General features: G+C 36.1%; 1 protein-coding gene across 2 annotated transcripts in view; it reads left to right on the top strand.

Moving 5' to 3' along the window:
- LOC143228847 (cubilin-like) overlaps positions 1-19,835 on the top strand; it is a 60,022-nt gene that overhangs the window by 2,714 nt on the left and 37,473 nt on the right. The window contains exons 1-6 of one of the 2 annotated variants that reach the window (XM_076460239.1): positions 2,350-2,634; positions 3,471-3,588; positions 15,450-15,713; positions 16,053-16,181; positions 17,366-17,611; positions 19,067-19,183. In XM_076460239.1, the coding sequence (XP_076316354.1) occupies positions 2,605-2,634; positions 3,471-3,588; positions 15,450-15,713; positions 16,053-16,181; positions 17,366-17,611; positions 19,067-19,183 (904 nt within the window). In that variant the 5' untranslated portion in view covers positions 2,350-2,604. Of the gene's footprint in view, positions 1-2,349; positions 2,635-3,470; positions 3,589-15,449; positions 15,714-16,052; positions 16,182-17,365; positions 17,612-19,066; positions 19,184-19,835 lie in introns of those variants that run through there. The other variant, XM_076460238.1, reaches the window with a different exon arrangement.

Genomic DNA, 19,835 nt, shown 5'->3' with positions numbered 1-19,835 from the left:
GCTCGTGATGTACATTTTGAATGCACGAGGAATGTTCTTGATTAATTATATTTCCTCGAATCTGTGAGCTCAAATTCAGGAATGGCTATATACAAATATGTAGTTCTGCGCGAAAATTCTCAAACAAATAACCACACTATGAAACAGTTAATTTAAACAGATGTTTATCTGTGGTGGTATCAAGTCAAACAATACCGTGTTTGTCGGATGATGAGTAGTTTTGAAGAACTGAGAAGGACCTATGACAGTCCCTGGTTTTATGAATCTGAAATACGACCACAGTGAAGAACAAAGAAGGACCTGTGACAGTCCCTGGTTTTATGAATCTGAAATACGACCACAGTGAAGAACAAAGAAGGACCTGTGACAGTCCCTGGTTTTATGAATCTGAAATACGACCACAGTGAAGAACAAAGAAGGACCTGTGACAGTCCCTGGTTTTATGAATCTGAAATACGACCACAGTGAAGAACAAAGAAGGACCTATGACAGTCCCTGGTTTTATGAATCTGAAATACGACCACAGTGAAGAACAAAGAAGGACCTGTGACAGTCCCTGGTTTTATGAATCTGAAATACGACCACAGTGAAGAACAAAGAAGGACCTATGACAGTCCCTGGTTTTATGAATCTGAAATACGACCACAGTGAAGAACAAAGAAGGACCTATGACAGTCCCTGGTTTTATGAATCTGAAATACGACCACAGTGAAGAACAAAGAAGGACCTGTGACAGTCCCTGGTTTTATGAATCTGAAATACGACCACAGTGAAGAACAAAGAAGGACCTATGACAGTCCCTGGTTTTATGAATCTGAAATACGACCACAGTGAAGAACAAAGAAGGACCTATGACAGTCTCTGGTTTTATGAATCTGAAATACGACCACAGTGAAGAACAAAGAAGGACCTGTGACAGTCCCTGGTTTTATGAATCTGAAATACGACCACAGTGAAGAACAAAGAAGGACCTATGACAGTCCCTGGTTTTATGAATCTGAAATACGACCACAGTGAAGAACAAAGAAGGACCTATGACAGTCCCTGGTTTTATGAATCTGAAATACGACCACAGTGAAGTACAAAGAAGGACCTGTGACAGTCCCTGGTTTTATGAATCTGAAATACGACCACAGTGAAGAACAAAGAAGGACCTATGACAGTCCCTGGTTTTATGAATCTGAAATACGACCACAGTGAAGAACAAAGAAGGACCTGTGACAGTCCCTGGTTTTATGAATCTGAAATACGACCACAGTGAAGAACAAAGAAGGACCTATGACAGTCTCTGGTTTTATGAATCTGAAATACGACCACAGTGAAGAACAAAGAAGGACCTGTGACAGTCCCTGGTTTTATGAATCTGAAATACGACCACAGTGAAGAACAAAGAAGGACCTATGACAGTCCCTGGTTTTATGAATCTGAAATACGACCACAGTGAAGAACAAAGAAGGACCTGTGACAGTCCCTGGTTTTATGAACCTGAAATACGACCACAGTGAAGAACAAAGAAGGACCTATGATAGCCCCTGGTTTTATGAATCTGAAATACGATCACAGTGAAGAACTGAAAAGGAACTGTGATAGTCCCTGATTTTACGAAACTGAATTACGACTACAGTTCTTTTGTTTTTCCCAGCATGCCCCTTCCCAGTGAAACAGCGCTAAGCCTGCGGACTTATAAGGCTAAAAACCGGGTTTCGATACTCGTGATAACACAACATAGATAGCCAATTGAGTAGCTTTGTGATTAACTCCAAACAAATACATTTTCCAGCATGAATTAAATAACACTTTACTGCACGTTAAGTGTTAATACATTAAAGGTTAAAATGCATGGTGTTATTGTCCTTTCCAGTGGCACAGCGATGAGTCCGGGTTTCGATACCCGTGTTGGACACAGCACAAGTAGTAGTCCACTGCGTAGCTTTAGTGCTTATCGATAAATAAACAAATAATACTGTTTTGCTTACAAACTCAAAGGCTTGTACACAACATTACTAGGGTTTTGAAGGCTTTCGTTTTTACAAAAATTCCTAAAATGCTCTCTATTTTTTATTTAAAAATATTTGGTCAACATATATATGTAAAAACGGCTCGTTTGGATTGAGAAAAAAAAATTACGTGGAGGAGCGGACAACGTTTCGACCTTCTTTAATCAACATGTTTTATTTAAAACTTGGTGCCATCGTATGAAGGTTATGGTGACGAAACCTTTCTTTTGATAGTCGGAAGTTTGTGATTTTGAAAGTGAAATTACTGTTGTACCTGGCACAGCTCCAAGGGCAACTATTACTTATATAGCCACGATCTATACAGATCTCAAGGTTAAGGCTTAACAATACGTTGATAAGACATTATATAAACACGTTACCCTGGAAGAATCCTGTCGAACGCGAAGTATCAAGTTTACTTTAGGTTAAGCAAGCCTCGTAAGTTTTTGCACTCGCAGCTTCGTACGATCGATTGTAGAGGGCGTGTCACCCTCTTCGGCTTCTCGATCCTGGAATGGTGAAAATTCATGGAATACCTTCGAGACAACACAACCTTAAATTCGTTTGAATTCTGCAATAACTGAGTGTTAACATATCTATCTGAGAGATGTATTCGTTCGTGATTTTCATAACACTAGTAAGTTGTCGTATTTCTTTCTAAACTTTACAGAGAATTTTCACAAATATAAGTGGATTCTTTGACGTTCTTTAACACCTGATATAAAATGTTTCCTTATACCGGTTGTTCTATTTTAAATTAAGAAAGCAACCTTATTTTAAAAATCTAAAAACCGACCCCAAAATCTGAGCGCTTTGGAAGACTGGACTCTTCTTCAAAAAGAAAAAAAGTGACAAATTCATTTTAGAAACGTGACACTACTGGAGGAGGAAGGCTTGATAGACAAAACAAAAATCTGACAAAAAAACATTAAATACTCTGTGTTGAATGACGTTAGAGAATCTTTTATGTTGTTGTTCTCTGTCTCTCTGTTACTAACAGAAATATGTTATTGTGTATCAGGCAAAATACTTTATTTTAATAAACAAAAAATTGATGTGAAAAATATTTATGTAAAAACGGCTCGTTTGGATTGAGAAAATTTTTTACGTAGAGGAGCGAACAACGTTTCGACCTTCTTCGGTCATCGTCAGGTCGAAACGTTGTTCGCTCCTCTACGTAAAAAAAATTATCTCAACCCAAACGAGCCGTTTTTACATAAATATTTTTTCTCTACAAGTGGTTTTCTCGACATCACTGAAAAAAATTGATGTCCTAATTATGGTCTCCAAATAAGTTCAGAATTCTTCAGTTTATTCCAGTTAATACATCGATTACCTATTATTAAACTTTTTTTCTAAAAGAAAACTTGTCGAAAATAACTTATGCGCATATGAAACCTCAATATGTAGTTAATAATTTTCGGTTTCTGAACGTTTGTCTGTTTAATACTTGGTTTACGTGTATCATTGAAGGAGATATTCACCAGTGCAACGACGCCCGTTCGCCAAACCCTTCCACTGTTCGAAGAGATAGATAGAGACATTTACAGTATCCACACTAACAGGACTTTATTACTTCACCAGACAGATGGTAAGATTTTTTTTGTTGTTGTTATTTGGATTTTATTACTCATAAGTTTTCATCAATGTAGATAGATTTAATTTCATATAATAAGCAAACAAGAAATTCACGAGAATTTTAGGAAGCACTTAAATATCCACCCTGTAAAACGTAAAAAAAAAAAAGAATTATATTAAAAAATTCCATGAAAATTAGATACGAAATAAGACGAGTGAACACGACATTGAAGTCCTCGAAACTCAACAATTTCTTTAAAAAGCATCTCAAGTTCGATCATCTCTTCTTTGAAACGTAATATGTCCATCGCTGGTGATGTAATATTTATTCCATGATATATAAATTGCAAACGAAAACTTGGAGGCTCTCATTTTAATATCCATTAGACGATTCTCCATGATGGCGAGAAAGCCACTGGAAGTAAAAATATGTTCTCAGCCATCTAGAGAATACGTTAGACAATTCTCGTATTTTATGTCGCCATAACATGATATTAGAAGAACAAGATACGGTGACCATTATTTATAGTTTTGTTTGAAGTTACTTTGAAAAGTTAGCTTGTTCCTCTTTCTCCTGGTCGGTTTCCTTGGAACAGCTTTTAGAGTTTGTTTGATTTCAATGAAAGGCTGAATTTTTCATGAAGTTTCACTATTTACGTTCTAATAGCTTTGTTTAGTTTTGTAATTGTAACATTGGAACGTTGATGTTTAAATGAATAGGTAATTGAATCTAAGAATGACCAAATATAACGATTCTCTGAGGAGTTGGGTGGTTGTAACATTGGGTGATGATATTTTCTGAGGAGTAGGGTGGTTGTAACATTGGGTGATGACATTCTCTGAGGAGTTGGGTGGTTGTAACATTGGGTGATGATATTCGCTGAGGAGTTAGGTGGTTGTAACATTGGGTGACGATATTCTCTGAGGAGTAGGGTGGTTGTAACATTGGGTGACGATATTCTCTGAGGAGTTGGGTGGTTGTAACATTGGGTGATGATATTCTCTGAGGAGTAGGGTGGTTGTAACATTGGGTGATGATATTTTCTGAGGAGTTGTGTGGTTGTAACATTGGGTAATGATATTCTCTTAGGAGTTAGGTGCTTGTAACACTAAGTGACGATATTTTCTGAGGAGTTAGGTGATTGTAACATTGGGTGATGATATTTTCTGAAAAGTTGGGTGGTTGTAACATTGGGTGATGATATTCTCTGAGGAGTTAGGTGGTTGCAACATTGGGTGACGATATTTTCTGAAGAGTTGTGTGGTTGTAACATTGGGTTACGATATTCTCTGAAGAGTTGTGTGGTTGTAAAATTGGGTGATGATATTCTCTGAGGAGTTAGGTGGTTATAACATTGGGTGACGATATTCTCTGTGGAGTTAGGTGATTGTAACATTGAGTGATGATATTTTCTGTGGAGTTAGATGGTTATAACATTGGGTGATGATATTTTTTTTTAGTTAGGTGGTTATAACATTGGGTGATGATATTCTCTGTGGAGTTAGGTGATTGTAACATTGAGTGATGATATTTTCTGTAGAGTTAGATGGTTATAACATTGGGTGATGATATTTTAACGTAATGAACAGAATATCTTGATCTGAAGAATTAACTGAGAAAATAAATCTCATATGAAACGTGTTTGTTTTGATTGCTTTGTTTAAACATTACATAAATAATAAAACCTTTTGCAACAGTAAGTGACTTTGTAGTTTTCACGGGTAACCTTCAACAAAACAACACAATTTATTATGAATTTGTAAGAGAACCTTTGTTACATAAGAGCCTGCTTATGTTCGCGTGGAACCACACAACCGTAAGAAAGGGCGGACATTCCTGTTGTCTTTCGAAAGTAAGCTATGTACAGTAACCCTGAGGAAGCCACAAGGGTGAAACGTTGTTCAAAATAAAATAATATATATCTGGAGTATAAAGGAAAGGTCGTTTTTGTAAACTTTTGTGTACAGTATCCCTGAGGAAGCCACAAGGGTGAAACGTTGTTCAAAATAAAAATGTATGTATATCTGGAGTATAAAGGAAAGGTCGTTTTTGTAAACTTTTGTGTACATTAACCCTGAGAGTCGCAAAGGCGAAACGTTTGGTAAAATAAAGTAATCTATATCTGGAGTATAAAGGTCGTTTTGCCTAAACCTTTTCACCAGGACATTATTGTTGTTTTAACATTATGAATCCAATGGTTGAATATGTAATGTACAATACCCATTTTAATCTGACGAAAGCAAAATCTTCATGATTACGTCTTAAGCATTCTCATTATTAATGTTTGTTTAATCATTTCCCCAAATCAAGTTTAATACACTAATAAAACATTGTGAGGGTCTCTGGTCCTATTAACATTGTGAGAACCTCTTTATGATTCTTTAAACATCGTGAAGACCACTTCATAATATTATAAACACTGTGAGGGTCTCTTTGTAGTATTTCAAAAATTACAAGGGTATTTTTGTGATATTATAAACATTGCTGAGGTATCTTCATGGTTTTCTAAACATTACTTCGGTCTTTTCGTGGTATTTTAAACGCTACCTGTAGGATGAAAATGATAATTTTAGAATCTACTCGTATTTCCAATATCCTGTCCTTTGACTGTCAGTGGAACTCAGTCTTTGACACTTTGTACTTAAAAGAGAAGATCTTTACTGTTAATATTTGTGGCAGTATGACAGTTTTGCAATGTTTCAGATGTTTTTAGACCAATGCTGTAAAATCTTTAGAATTACACAGAGGGTTAATCGCATTTACTGAAAACGGTACGTTTGGCACTTATATGTTTGGTTCACTGCGTAATAATGGTCATTTGGCAGTGTAACACTGTCACAGAGAAACTTGTAACTGAATAAATGTGTCACTGCCCTTTGCAAGAAAAAAATATTCAATTTCAGAGTTTAAAACAAGAAGGAAGAATTTTTCATTGTTCTAGAAAGCAGATAAACTCTCACAGCATAGACTTTCAAAAAATAAACGAACGCCAAACGCCACTTGAAGTAAACCCATAATGTTATCAGTGGATAGGTAAATTTGGTAACTAAAAGAAACCTCCAACCCGCCCTATTCCCTCAAAAATACTGCGAGGAAACTAAATGTCTCCTGCCTTGAGTAACATAATAATTACCAATATTACAGAGTTGATGAAGGCTTCCAAGCTCACGTTTTTTTAATTTCTAAAAGCTGTTTCCATGGGAAGGATGGCCAAAGCAACTGAACTCGCAAAAATATTGTTTAGCTACGTATTTGTAAAGTCGCTCTAATGATCCTTGGGTCTGTTTGTGTGTGGTCTGTAACCCACCGTAAAAGTAAAGCACTGCGTAAAGTTTGTCAAGATGAGCTGACCAAAAACGGTCACTCCGTCTTTCACAGAAACTACACTGTTACGTAATACCGGTCATCATGTCCAGCACAATTAACGATGGACGAAAACATTGCAATAGTAACATGAACTTGGAAGGTTGTTGTTAATAAATTAAATTAATTTAGTGTTTTGTACATCTGTGGGATCTGAAATGTAATCGTAATTCAGGTTTACAAAGATATATGACAAGAACACTTGTACTGTTAAGACTTTAAATATTAAAACTATGACAAAAGAATTTCGGTATTTAATCATTGTATAAAAACATGTTTTTTATATAAAACAATACTTTGCTTAAGCTTACGTACAAATTAGACTCGTAATGCATCACGCTCTCCTTAAAAGTCCGAATTAACTGTTAATCTAACCGTTGGAATATGGCTAAAATGATCTGTTTGTTTGTTTTCGAATTTCGCGCAAAGCTACTCGAGGGCTATCTGCACTAGCCGTCCCTAATTTAGCAGTGTAAGACTAGAGGGAAGGCAGCTAGTCATCACCACCCATCGCCAACTCTTGGGCTACTCTTTTATCAACGAATAGTGGGATTGACCGTCACATTATAACACCCTCACGGCTGAAAGGATGATCATGCTTGATGCGACGGGTATTCGAACCCGCGCCCCTCAGAATATGAGTCGAGTGCCTTAACCACCTGGCCATGTCAGGTCGGTTAAGACGAAACAATGAGTTCGTTAATACTGACCTACTAATAAAAATGACGTTTATAAACCGAAAGAAATTTTTTTAGTATTGTTCGGATAAGGTAAGATTGCATTGACTACACCTAAGTAAACTGACTAGGTCACCTGTGGGTGTTATCTTATACCAGCCAATCCATTGTTCTATAATGTGTATTGTTCACTGTCTCTAGTTTCAGCCAGCTCTGATTGGTGAAAATAATAATTACGGATGGTATTAACTATTTTGGTTTATATATCTGCTTGTTTGAAGTTAAGCACAAAGCTATGCAATGAGCTATCTGTCGTCTACCAACCACAGCTATCAAAACCCTGTTTCTAGCATTGTAAGTCTACAGACATACTCCTGTGTCACTTGGGAAGGGAAGTCTTGCTTTGTTGTGAACTATTGACGTATGACAAACGTGTGTGTTTACCATTCTGTTACTGGTTGAGCTAAATGTATATATTCCTAAGCTTTTATGAAAAATGTTTTTGATTCTCCTAACAGACATTTCGAATTTAAGCAGCGTCCTTGAGCATGCGTGTTTAGTATAGATCTTATTCCTGTCTAACTGGGAGTTAAAATGGTACAAACATTGCTAACCTAAACATCGACAACAAGTCAAATTCATCTGAGATGAGGACAAGTGAATTCACAAGGTTATTTGAACGCTAGAATATATCCTGCTGCTCTATATACACTTTTGACCAGCTAGTATTTCGGCTAATTTTATAGTGTTCACATTTTCGCTATTAAATACTAAAAAAAAAGTTGTTGTTTTTTATTTTCCCTTTTCGTATTTTCTTCTTTCGAAGCTCTACTCAAATAAGTGGTTGAGTCTAACAACGCAAAATGCTTATTTTTTTTCTTTATGTTCATTGGACCTTAAGATTTTGATCTTTGTTTGTTTTGAATTTTCGCACAAAGCTACTCGAGGGCTATCTGTGCTAGCCGTCCCTAATTTTGCAGTGTAAGACTAGAGGGAAGGCAGCTAGTCATCACCACCCACCGCCAACTCTTGGGCTACTCTTTTACCAACGAAAAGTGGGATTGACCGTTACATTATAACGCCCCCACGGCTGGGAGGGCGAGCATGTTTAGTGCGACTCGGATGCGAACCCGCGACCCTCAGATTACGAGCGCATGCCTTAACGCGCTCGGCCATGCCGGGCCAAGATTTTGGTCAGCAGTGTGTCTATATACTAGCTGGTACACACGTCTCCTGGATAAAACTTGTGTAAGTTCGTGATTAATGAAATGTTATCTTAGGACTTTAAAATTTGCCCCCTTTATGTGCGATTATGGCCTGACACGGCCAAGCGCGTAAGGCGTGCGACTCGTAATCCGAGGGTCGCTGGCTCGCGCCCGCGTCGCGCCAAACATGCTCGCCCTCCCAGCCGTGGGGGGCGTTATAATGTTACGGTCAATCCCACTATTCGTTGGTAAAAGAGTAGCCCAAGAGTTGGCGGTGGGTGGTGATGACTAGCTGCCTTCCCTCTAGTCTTACACTACTAAATTAGGGACGGCTCGGTGCAGTGGGCCAACAACCTACTCGCTTAAATACTTGTTAAGTATTTAACAAGTATTTAATCGCAAGCGATTGCGGCCCTATGTTCCTATGGAATCTCATGGTGATAACTAACTATGTGCGATTATAAAAAAACAGCAAAAACGCACTTAAAAAAATGCTAAACACAAAATGTGAAATCACGTTTTCGCATGTATTACCATACTGAACCGACAAACCTTTATGCCAAATTTGAAGGTCTAAAACCGGGGGGCGAGGTAACGGGGCAAAACGACCATAAAATCTGCGAAATGCGAAACTGAAAATTTGTATGTGTCTCTCCATGGTCTCAGTGAACGTCCATACCAAATTTCGTGAACGTGCATCTATAGGGAAAGAAGTTGTGCTAACATACGCAAGAAAGTCCATAAAAAACGCAAAATGCAAAGCTAAAAATATGCATGTTCCAAATGAACTTTCATATCAATCTCGGTGAAGATCCATCCACACCATGCGAACTAGCTACATGGACTTACAACAGACAGTGTTGTTATATTTATATAGATTTATCTGAAATAATCAAAGATGGAGGATATATTGAGGAACCACAATTACATTATCACATTGCTATACTTGACCAGAATATTCCAAAGATGGTCATAGTTCCTTGAACTGTGACATATTAACGTTTCCACTCGTAATCTGAGGGTCGCAGGTTCGAATCCCCGTCACTTTATAAGTGACGATGAACCCCACTATTCATTGGTGAAAGAGTAGTCCAAGAGTTGGCGGTTGGTGGTGATGACTAGCTGCCTTCCCTCTAGTTTTACACCGCTAAATTAGGGACGGCTATCACACATAGCCCTCGTGTAGCTTTGCGCGAAATTGGAAACTAAACAAACAAACAATTAATGTTTCCTAGAAATAGTATAAAACATTTAATACTATTGTAATTTGAATAAACTCAAGTATACGTGTTAAAGTCTACTATATAGACTTGGCCATTACATAGAGTTCAAATACCACTACGAGGCCACACCTGGTCAGTACATTCTAACTGGACTTTAATGCTTTATCCTGGGTTATTTTTTTTAACATAATTAACTACGTCAATTCCTTTAATTTTAAAACTGATATCACAAATATAAACATAACTATATAACTTTATCAGAAGGCATATTTTTGTATAATTTCATGTGAATATAAACACAATAGTTTTCGTTCTTACTTCGTTCCAATCACATTTTACTATTGTGTATTAAGAGTGGAAAAGTCTAAAAATCGACGTGCTTTTTTTTGTTTGGTCTTTTGACACAGTGAAAGATAAATTATATGCTAGCTGATTCAGTTGACTAGTTTTGACCACAACTACCATAATCAGGATTTCTAACACAGTGTTAGTCTATCTCCAGGGTTCATTCTTCATTGTCTCCAAAAGAAACTTCGTCTTTCGTTTGTGTTTTTTTTTTATATTCTTATTATAACTTTGTTTTATTCATAACAGATTTTTTTATTATTAAAGCTATCACAGACTACGTTTTATACTTTGTACGTTATAATAGATAAGAATTTGTTGTTCTTACTGAAGTCTATAGTTCTTGGTTTCTGGAACAGGGTTTAATTTCCAGTGACCCGTAACAGGTATTTTTTGCTACTAACCTGGGTTAGAGAGTGTAACAAGTTCACTTTCAGGCCCACGAGTAATGATACAGCTCATTATATTACGTCTCGATACCGGATAGTATATGTAAGTATTGCTTGTTGCGGTTGAATAGAGAAGCACGAAGGGACAGTGGGTGTGCACGTGAGTCGTTCCACAGAGGAAATGGCTTTTTTTATAGGACTTTCGCTGAAGTTGACTTCACTTTGGCGAGAAGGGCATTGTTAAATAAGAGTCAAAGAAAAATGCAGAGTAGTCGAGAGCCAATGAGATTGAAGAACTTGATAGTTCAAAAAATAAAGATTTTTTTATATACAAAGAACAAAGAAACTAAAGTAATGATGAATTTAAAATATATTACTGTTATAAATGACGACAGAGAGGAGAGAAACTGACGGACTTAGTTAGGAACAGAAACGGGAGGTTTTTCTGTGATGTATCATAAACTAACCGGTATTAAAAACTGTATATTGGCCATTTTGAATTATATTCCAAACTACACTTTATTCATTCTTGAAGTTTTGTTGAAAACTACCTAGTACCAGAAATTATATTATTACACTGATCATTGATACTGTTTGTTTGTTTTTTGAATTAAACTTCAAAAGCCTGAGAAATATTACAAAATCCATAGGCCTAAAAATTGTCATGATTCAATTCTAGTATTGAATGAAACGCTTACTGGGCAGTGACTTGATAAAAGGGAGGTTTCTAAATGCTTTTTTTAACATTATGATTTCGAACAGCAATGGACATGTTAAGACAAAGGTGTTTTGGTAACAATGGACCTGTTGGTTTTTCAATATTGTGCTGATCTTACATTTTACTTAGAGTCCTACGTATATCCGCATCCAATCAACTCACGAGTTCTAGTTTTGAATGAAACCCTTATTGTGAACAAATGTAGATCTGAAGTGCTATTTTTTTTTATACACGCGTGTGATTTTGATAAGTTATGGTTTGTTTGTTTGTTTGTTTGTTTTCGAATTTCGCGCAAAGCTACACGAGGGCTATCTGTGCTAGCCGTCCCTAATTTTGTAGTGTAAGACTAGAGGGAAGGCAGCTAGTCATCATCACCCACCGCCAACTCTTGGGCTACTCTTTTACCAACGAATAGTGAGATTGACCGTAACACTATAATGCGCCTACGGCTGAAAGGGCGAGCATGTTTGGTGCGACGGGGATTCGAACCCGCGACCCTCAGATTACGAGTCGCACACCTTAACATAACTGGCCATGCCGGGCTTGATTGATACTAACGCACACTAGTTACACAGTGGTATGTATGTGGACTTATACTACTAAAAACCGGGTTTCGATACCCGTGGTGGGCAGAACACAGATAGCCCTTTGAACTGATATATATAATACAGATTTTTTCCCATATGTTTTTCTACCAATTTTTAAACTGATCTACAACCATCTCGAGGGACATTGTGTTCCTTCTTATTATATATTTATTTTTCTCCCGTTCGTGCAACAAAAACGTTACCTCGTTGTAGTCGTAAATGTTTCTAAATATCGAATAAAGAAAGTTGAAAACCAAACCTGACCCCACCAAAACACGTTCCATTTCAGTCCTTTGCGTCATGATAGGCCCGTAAGTAAAATACAACTCAGGTTAATTAATAAGCATGACTAATAGATATAACGTTTTCGTTTTCTTTGTGAAATTTTCTAAGAGCGCATGCGTGCAAACAGCTATTTCATAAGATGTTCAAACTGAAATATGAGCCTGTTTTAGAATTTATTTCAATAATAGGACAATGTACGGATCTTTACCTCAGAAGAACAATAGAATGTTTACAACAGAACATGGATCAAACTACAGAAAAATAATAGAATGTTTACAACAGGGCACAAATCAAACTACAGAAGAAAAATAGAATGTTTACAACAGGGCATAAATCAAACTACAGAAGAAAAATAGAATGTTTACAACAGGGCATAAATCAAACTACAGAAGAAAAATAGAATGTTTACAACAGGGCATAAATCAAACTACAGAAGAAAAATAGAATGTTTATAACAGGACATGGATCAAACTATAGGAGAACAATAGCATGTTTACAACATGGCATGGATCATACATCAGAAGAACAATAGAATGTTTACAACAGAACATGGATCCATGGAACAGTCTGTACAATATAGTACACATTGTATGCTACAAACTTAGTGTTAGGTGATTAATATATAACTTGGATCATGGCTAGTTTGTAGAACATTGTTGGGTTGGTTTGAGTATTAAATCCTCTTTAATAAATATGTAGAAAACAGAAAGGATATTTTTAAAGGTATTATAGATATAAAATTAGGATTTATTTGGTTATTTTTGAAGTATCTTTTATATCAAGTTTATTGAAATTACCTCACTCTATACTGAACTTTACTATAATACGCTACATAGAACTATAATACAACGTATTTTACTAAGCTACACTACATTAACTTAGGCTAATTTGTAACTTACTACACTATACTTTGTGTAGCTACTTGATACTTAAATTAGCCAATCTGATGAAAATATATTTTGAAATCTTAAAAACTATTCACTGTATTACAGAATATTATACTACACTGTTATTACATTATACACTACGTTACTGCACTATGATATACTACAATAGAGTATATAATATTACACTACACTACAATGTATATTAGTATATTACACTACACTGAACAATAATACACTATTTTATTATACTATACTATACTACACTACATTATACAACATTGTTGTTACTACACTATATTATACAACATTATTGTTACTACACTTATTTATACTACATTGTTGTTTACTACACTACCTTATACTATATTGTTTTTTGCTATACTACATTATACAACATTGTGCTATACTACATCATACAACATTGTGCTATACTACATCATACAACATTGTGCTATACTACATCATACAACATTGTGCTATACTACATCATACAACATTGTTCTGTAGTACACTTTATTATACTTTACCGTATTATTAAACTGTCCAATCTATAATCCACGACCATCTCAAGAGGCCTTTTATTCCCTCTTGTTATATATTTATTTCTCTTTACATCATCAAAAAAAAATCCGTTCTCGCAGTTGTACATGTTTCTAAATATCATGGGCAGGTGGGTTAAAGCGTTCGACTCGTAATCTGACGTTGGCGGGTTCGAATCCCCGTCGTACCACACAAACTTTCCTAAATATGAATTTCTTTCGGAGGTTTATTTTTGCCCCCCCCCCCGCAAGTAGAGCGGTATGTCTCCGGATTTACAACGCTAAAATCAGGGGTTCGATTCCCCTCGGTGGGCTGAGCAGATAACCCGATGTGGCTTTGCTATAAGAAAAACACACACACACACACACAGTTTGCACCCCACTAGTACAGCGGTATGTCTCCGGATTTACAACGCTAAAATCAGGGGTTTGATTCCCCTCGGTGGGCTGAGCAGATAGCCCGATGTGGCTTTGCTATAAGAAAAAAACACACACACACACAGTTTGCGCCCCGCTAGTACAGCGGTATGTCTCCGGATTTACAACACTAAAATCAGGGGTTCGATTCCCCTCGGTGGGCTGAGCAGATAGCCCCCTGTGGCTTTGCAATAAGAAAAACACACCTTCTAAATATTAGCTAAAAAAAGTTGAAACCTGACCCACCTAACCACGTTCCATTTCGATTCTTAGCGTCATGAAAGATCTCGAAGTGAAATCCAGCTTAAGTTAATTAATAATCGTGACTAATAGAAATAACGCTTCCGTTTTCTTTGGGAAAAAAATTCTAATAGCACCTACTCCACTGTTCTTAAATATATTATAATTTCTTTCACTATACTACATTGTTGTTACTACATTCGACTTTACTATATCACGTAACACTACACTATACTTGTCTGTACCACACTGTAGTGTACTACATTATACCGTTTTGAACAAATTACACTACATTTTAATAATCTTTATGTTAAAAACAATTAAAACACAACGCGAAACAAAGTTGGAAACGTAAATCAGAAGTTAAATCAACACTTTGAAACCAATAATTAGGCTTAACTTTTTTGTTACCACTTTACTCATTCAGAACATACGAGAAGAGGCAGTTGAGTCAGATTATTTTATTAGAGGGCCCGGCATGGCCTAGCGCGTGAGGCGTGCGACTCGTAATCCAAGGGTCGCGGGTTCGCGCCCGCGTCGAGCTAAACATGCTCGCCCTCCCAGCCGTGGGGGTGTATAATGTGACGGTCAATCCCACTATTCGTTGGTAAAGAGTAGCCCAAGAGTTGGCGGTGGGTGGTGATGACTAGCTGCCTTCCCTCTAGTCTTACACTGCTAAATTAGGGACGGCTAGCACAGATAGCCCTCGAGTAGCTTTGTGCGAAATTCCCAAACAAACAAACAAAATTTTTATTAGAATAGGCTATTCTGTGAAAATGAAAACTACGGATTGTCTTTCGAAAGTTATTAGATATCACGTACAAAAAGTAGTTGCACGAATTACACGTTATTTGCAATTACTTACCGTATTTAAGAAATTAATTTCAACTCATAATTGTATATACTAAATATCTCATTGGCTTATATTTAAGAATTACCACTCTTCTCGAATCTTAGCCACTCCCCCCTTCTAATCTTTTTTTCTAATTTTCTTATAGGTACCGCCATCGATATTTCAAACGGAGTCTGTGATTTTTGTCTTTACGAAGGTGAGGGTAATTTTAGTAGCTACGGCTACCCCGCCCCCTATCGGAGTAACTTGGAATGCACTTATCGGATTAAACGAGTTGATGACTCCTGCGAGCTTGAGGTGACATTTCACGACTTTGACCTCACGAGTTACGACACTGGTACATGCAACGAAGATTACCTTCTGGTGGATGAACGTCGTTTCTGTGGCAACAGCTGGAGAGGAAAGTCCAGTAAGTCCATCACCAAACTTTCATCAATCAGTACAAACTATCAACGAGATGGCGCACACTTTTAATAATTATCTAAGTAATTATCCTATATATTTACTGTTTAAATATACAAATATTCCCTCGCTCATAAAGCATAATAATTTTAACCAGATATTTTCATAAAATTTTTGTTGTTATTGTTAATTGACTAAGTCTAGTTAAATTTGGCAAACTGGAAATACTTTTCTATTAGGTAAGAAGATTTCTTTTTTTCCTTATCGTGTTGGATTAGATATGTAAAATGTAAAGACGAAATAAAATGCTGTTGTCACTATATTTTGCTTTGTTTTTCTAACTTAGCGACGATTAATTTTCCAAGACAACTTAAAGAGTTGACGTTTTATTTCCATTCCAACAATATCATATCCGGGGGAGGATTCTGGATAGAGGTGAAGAGAAAACCTGGAACATGTACTGGAATATCTGCTAGTAAGTACTGCTTGCAGATAAAACAAACAACCAAACAAAAAAAATTATATATATATATACAATGAAATTAGGCTGAAGTATTACTTTAAATACAAGTACGAAAATAATTTGATAGTAGTTTAAATTATTCAGCGTGACAATATCGTTCATGTACCTACTAATTGGACATTTAAAGCCATCAAAAATAGAAAAGATAAAATATACGAGTTGTAAATTAAGGATGGTTATAACTCAGCTGGTATTTGGAATTCATAAACTGGAGGAAACATAAATGGTAAACATGACCACCATTAACATTTCGACTTCTGTTCTTCTGACCGAAGGTTGGATTTCACCATCACTCTTATAAAACATCCAAACCCCATTTTTGAAGCAATGGGACGTGGACCACAAATGAACGCTAATGACTTGACCATGACGAGGCATGATATCATTTGTAGCAGCTTCTATGAGAGTAAAATTTGGTGTTTGATTCCTGCATTGCCATGACTCAAATTGTCTATTCTGCAGCTTTTACACTCGCAAAAATTAATGTTTCTTTTCTAACTGGTGGAAGCTACTCATACACTCTAAGAAATATATATATGTATATATATACATATATATACGCGAAAAACTGACAGGAAATAGTTTCATTCATTGAAGATATTGTAACGACCCCTTTTTGGATTGCAAAACTGAGTTACTACGTGTTAAAAATACACTTAAAATGTTAAGCCAGAACTATGATTAATTAAGCCTGTAACTGATTTAGTCTTTGGTTTTTTCCAAACGGGTGATTTAACTTTATGGAAGATTGGGTCCTTTTAAACTCACCTTATAGTAACCTGAATAAACTTAGATGTGTGAATAATGTTATAGCACTTCGTTTAAAAAATTATTCGATATTATACAGCAATCCAACTGTTTAATAATTGTATATCTATCTATCAATATATATATATATATATGTTACAGAGTTGTTTTATTTTTATTAAAGGTAAAATTGAAAATAGAATATGTGACGTAGAGGTGTGATTCATTCTTTGGACAAACCAAAGAATGCATTAGGCCTCTGCATCAAGGATTCCATGTTCAGTTTTAACTTTGTTATACTTTAAAAGAGCTAGATGTATTTCGAATAATTGTTTTGGTATTGTTCATCTGATATTTAACAGTTGCGTGTTAAACTTGTATTTTAACAGGATTGCTGCCATCATGTGACCGTACTTTTCTCAAAGAAAATTTCTTTCTCAGAAGCCCAAACTACCCAGATAATTATCCTACCCTCACGGTATGTCATTATGAAGTTGGGCGCGTTAACAGCGACATCTGTGGACTAGAGATGAAATTTTTAAAGTTTGATATTGAACCAAGCGACAGTTGTGTTTACGACTTCTTGAAAGTGGACGATAAAAAGCTATGTGGCGTGATTACTCCAGAAGCAGTTAGTGAGTAGAACTAATTATCCGATGATTCTTTACTGGTCATCAAATGAAAATACCGTATTGGTCCGATTAAAAGGCGATATTTGGTTATTAATAATCGTAAAATTCACAGTTACCTTATAATCGCGACCAACCCCAGTTCCTTTACTTCTACTCTCGCCTTTCACATTCTTGAAAGTTCAGATAGAATCCGTATACGCATGCGCGCCAGCTGTTTGCTCAAAATTATTACAACTAATCCACCTGCAATCTGTTCAGTAATAGTAGTGACTTTTGAAAACCTAAAAAAGGATGTTATAACATTCGAATTTTTTTTTCTTTCCCATGGTTTCTGAAAACATGGATCGTCTTATATTCGAGATCGCCCTATAATCGGATTATTACAGGACATTAAAAAAAACATTTTTTTTTCTTATGCCACATATCTGGGATATGAGCGATAAATAAACAGCATGTACTAAAGTCTTGGACTAGATATATTTTACTGATATTAATTATTTTAAAACGTATGAAAATTCACAATTTTCAAACGTACGAAAAACAAATGAAAACATCTTAACATGTGAATTTTCCTTTCAGCGCCCTTATTTCCTACCGAATATTAAGATTCTGTTCTTTTCCTGTTCACGAGTTATGTGTCAATTTTATATGTATTTTATACTGATGTTAATGGTACGTAGTCTCTCTAATTTTGAAACAGAAAGATTTGTTATAATTTACTTTTAAAAAACCCAACCAAGACAAATATACAGTATAAGTTGTATGAAAACTGTTGTTTAACACATTTATCAACGTGATAAACTGTTGTTTAACACAGTTTTCCCCTTTTTAAATCTCTTTCCACACATCATAAATTGTGCAAATGCAGTTGTTTTACCTTTTGATTTTCACTTTAGAAGTCTGTTTCAACATATGATAAATATAGATAAAATTTTCTAAAGTTTCTGTTTAACAGTTTTCCACTTTATAAACCTGTTTCAACACCTCAAAAACATAGCATAAAATAAACGTAGAGAGGCGATTTAACAGAAATTTCGGTCTTATGTCAATTACAGCACGTGATAAACAATTAGAATAAGATGTTAAGTTAATGGCACCAGAACTGCTCGCCCTATTACGGGTCTGTTTTTATACGTGTGTGTAATTCACGTTGTTTGTTTTTACGGATCTTTTTTAAACGTGTGTGTAATTCACGTAGTTTGTTTTTACGAATCTGTTTTTACACGTGTGTGTAATTCACGTTGTTTGTTTTTACGAATCTGTTTTTACACGTGTGTGTAATTCACGTTGTTTGTTTTTACTTTGTTGTTCTTGTTACTGTTTTTTTTATGTTATATGATTTCATAGAACCGAAAACCTCATTACAGCTGTTAGTTTAAAGATGTTTGCAATGGCTTATCTGGTTTCGAAAATATCGATATGTTTCACTCATTAATTAGTTTTATTCTGTTTTTCCAGGAGTTTTTATGTTCCAAGAAGAACGAAAGACCATCACTTTCCTCAGTGATGGACAGGCAACAAGACCGGGATTTAATATAGAAGTCCGACAAATTAAAGACTGCTATCCTGAAAACGGTAAATGACAGTAATTATCTTTCCTAAATCTACTTAGCTTCTGTTTCTCGTGGTATGTGTGTGTTTTTAAATTTCCTCTGCGTTAATTCATACCGAACAGTTTGAGCTTTATTTCTATTTAGTGGTTAGGCTAAACAAAATGCATGTAAGAATGTCCTAGGTTCGAGCCGTGATATACTCACATATTATTTCCTCTTTTCCCATTCCTACCCCAGTAGCACAGCGGTATATCTGCAAATTTACAACGCTAGAATCTGGGTTTTGATACCCGAAATGAGCAGAACACAGATAGCCCATTGTTTTGCTTTGTGCTTAACTTTATAGAGACAAACAAAATTTCTTACTTACTCGTTCATGAGGTCAAGGCACTCGACTCGTAATTAGAGGGTCGCGGGTTCGAACCCCTATCACACAAAAAATAAAATCCTCGCCCTTTAAACGTTATAATGTTACGGTCAATCCCTCTATTCGTTGCTAAAAGAATAGCCCAAGAATTGGCGGTGAATGGTGATGATGCTGCCCTCTCCCTAGTCTCACACAACTAAATTAGGGACGGCTAGCGCAGATAGCCCTCGTGTAACTTGGCGTGAAATTCAAACTAAACCAAACACTCGTTCATGTGTCGCACGAGATGGTAACCGAGCTCAGGATA

Source organism: Tachypleus tridentatus, chromosome 10, assembly GCF_004210375.1.
Source record: "Tachypleus tridentatus isolate NWPU-2018 chromosome 10, ASM421037v1, whole genome shotgun sequence".
Lineage (NCBI taxonomy): Eukaryota > Metazoa > Arthropoda > Merostomata > Xiphosura > Limulidae > Tachypleus > Tachypleus tridentatus.
Note: the sequence above shows the minus strand (reverse complement) of the source record. Positions and strands in the feature narration are given on the sequence as shown.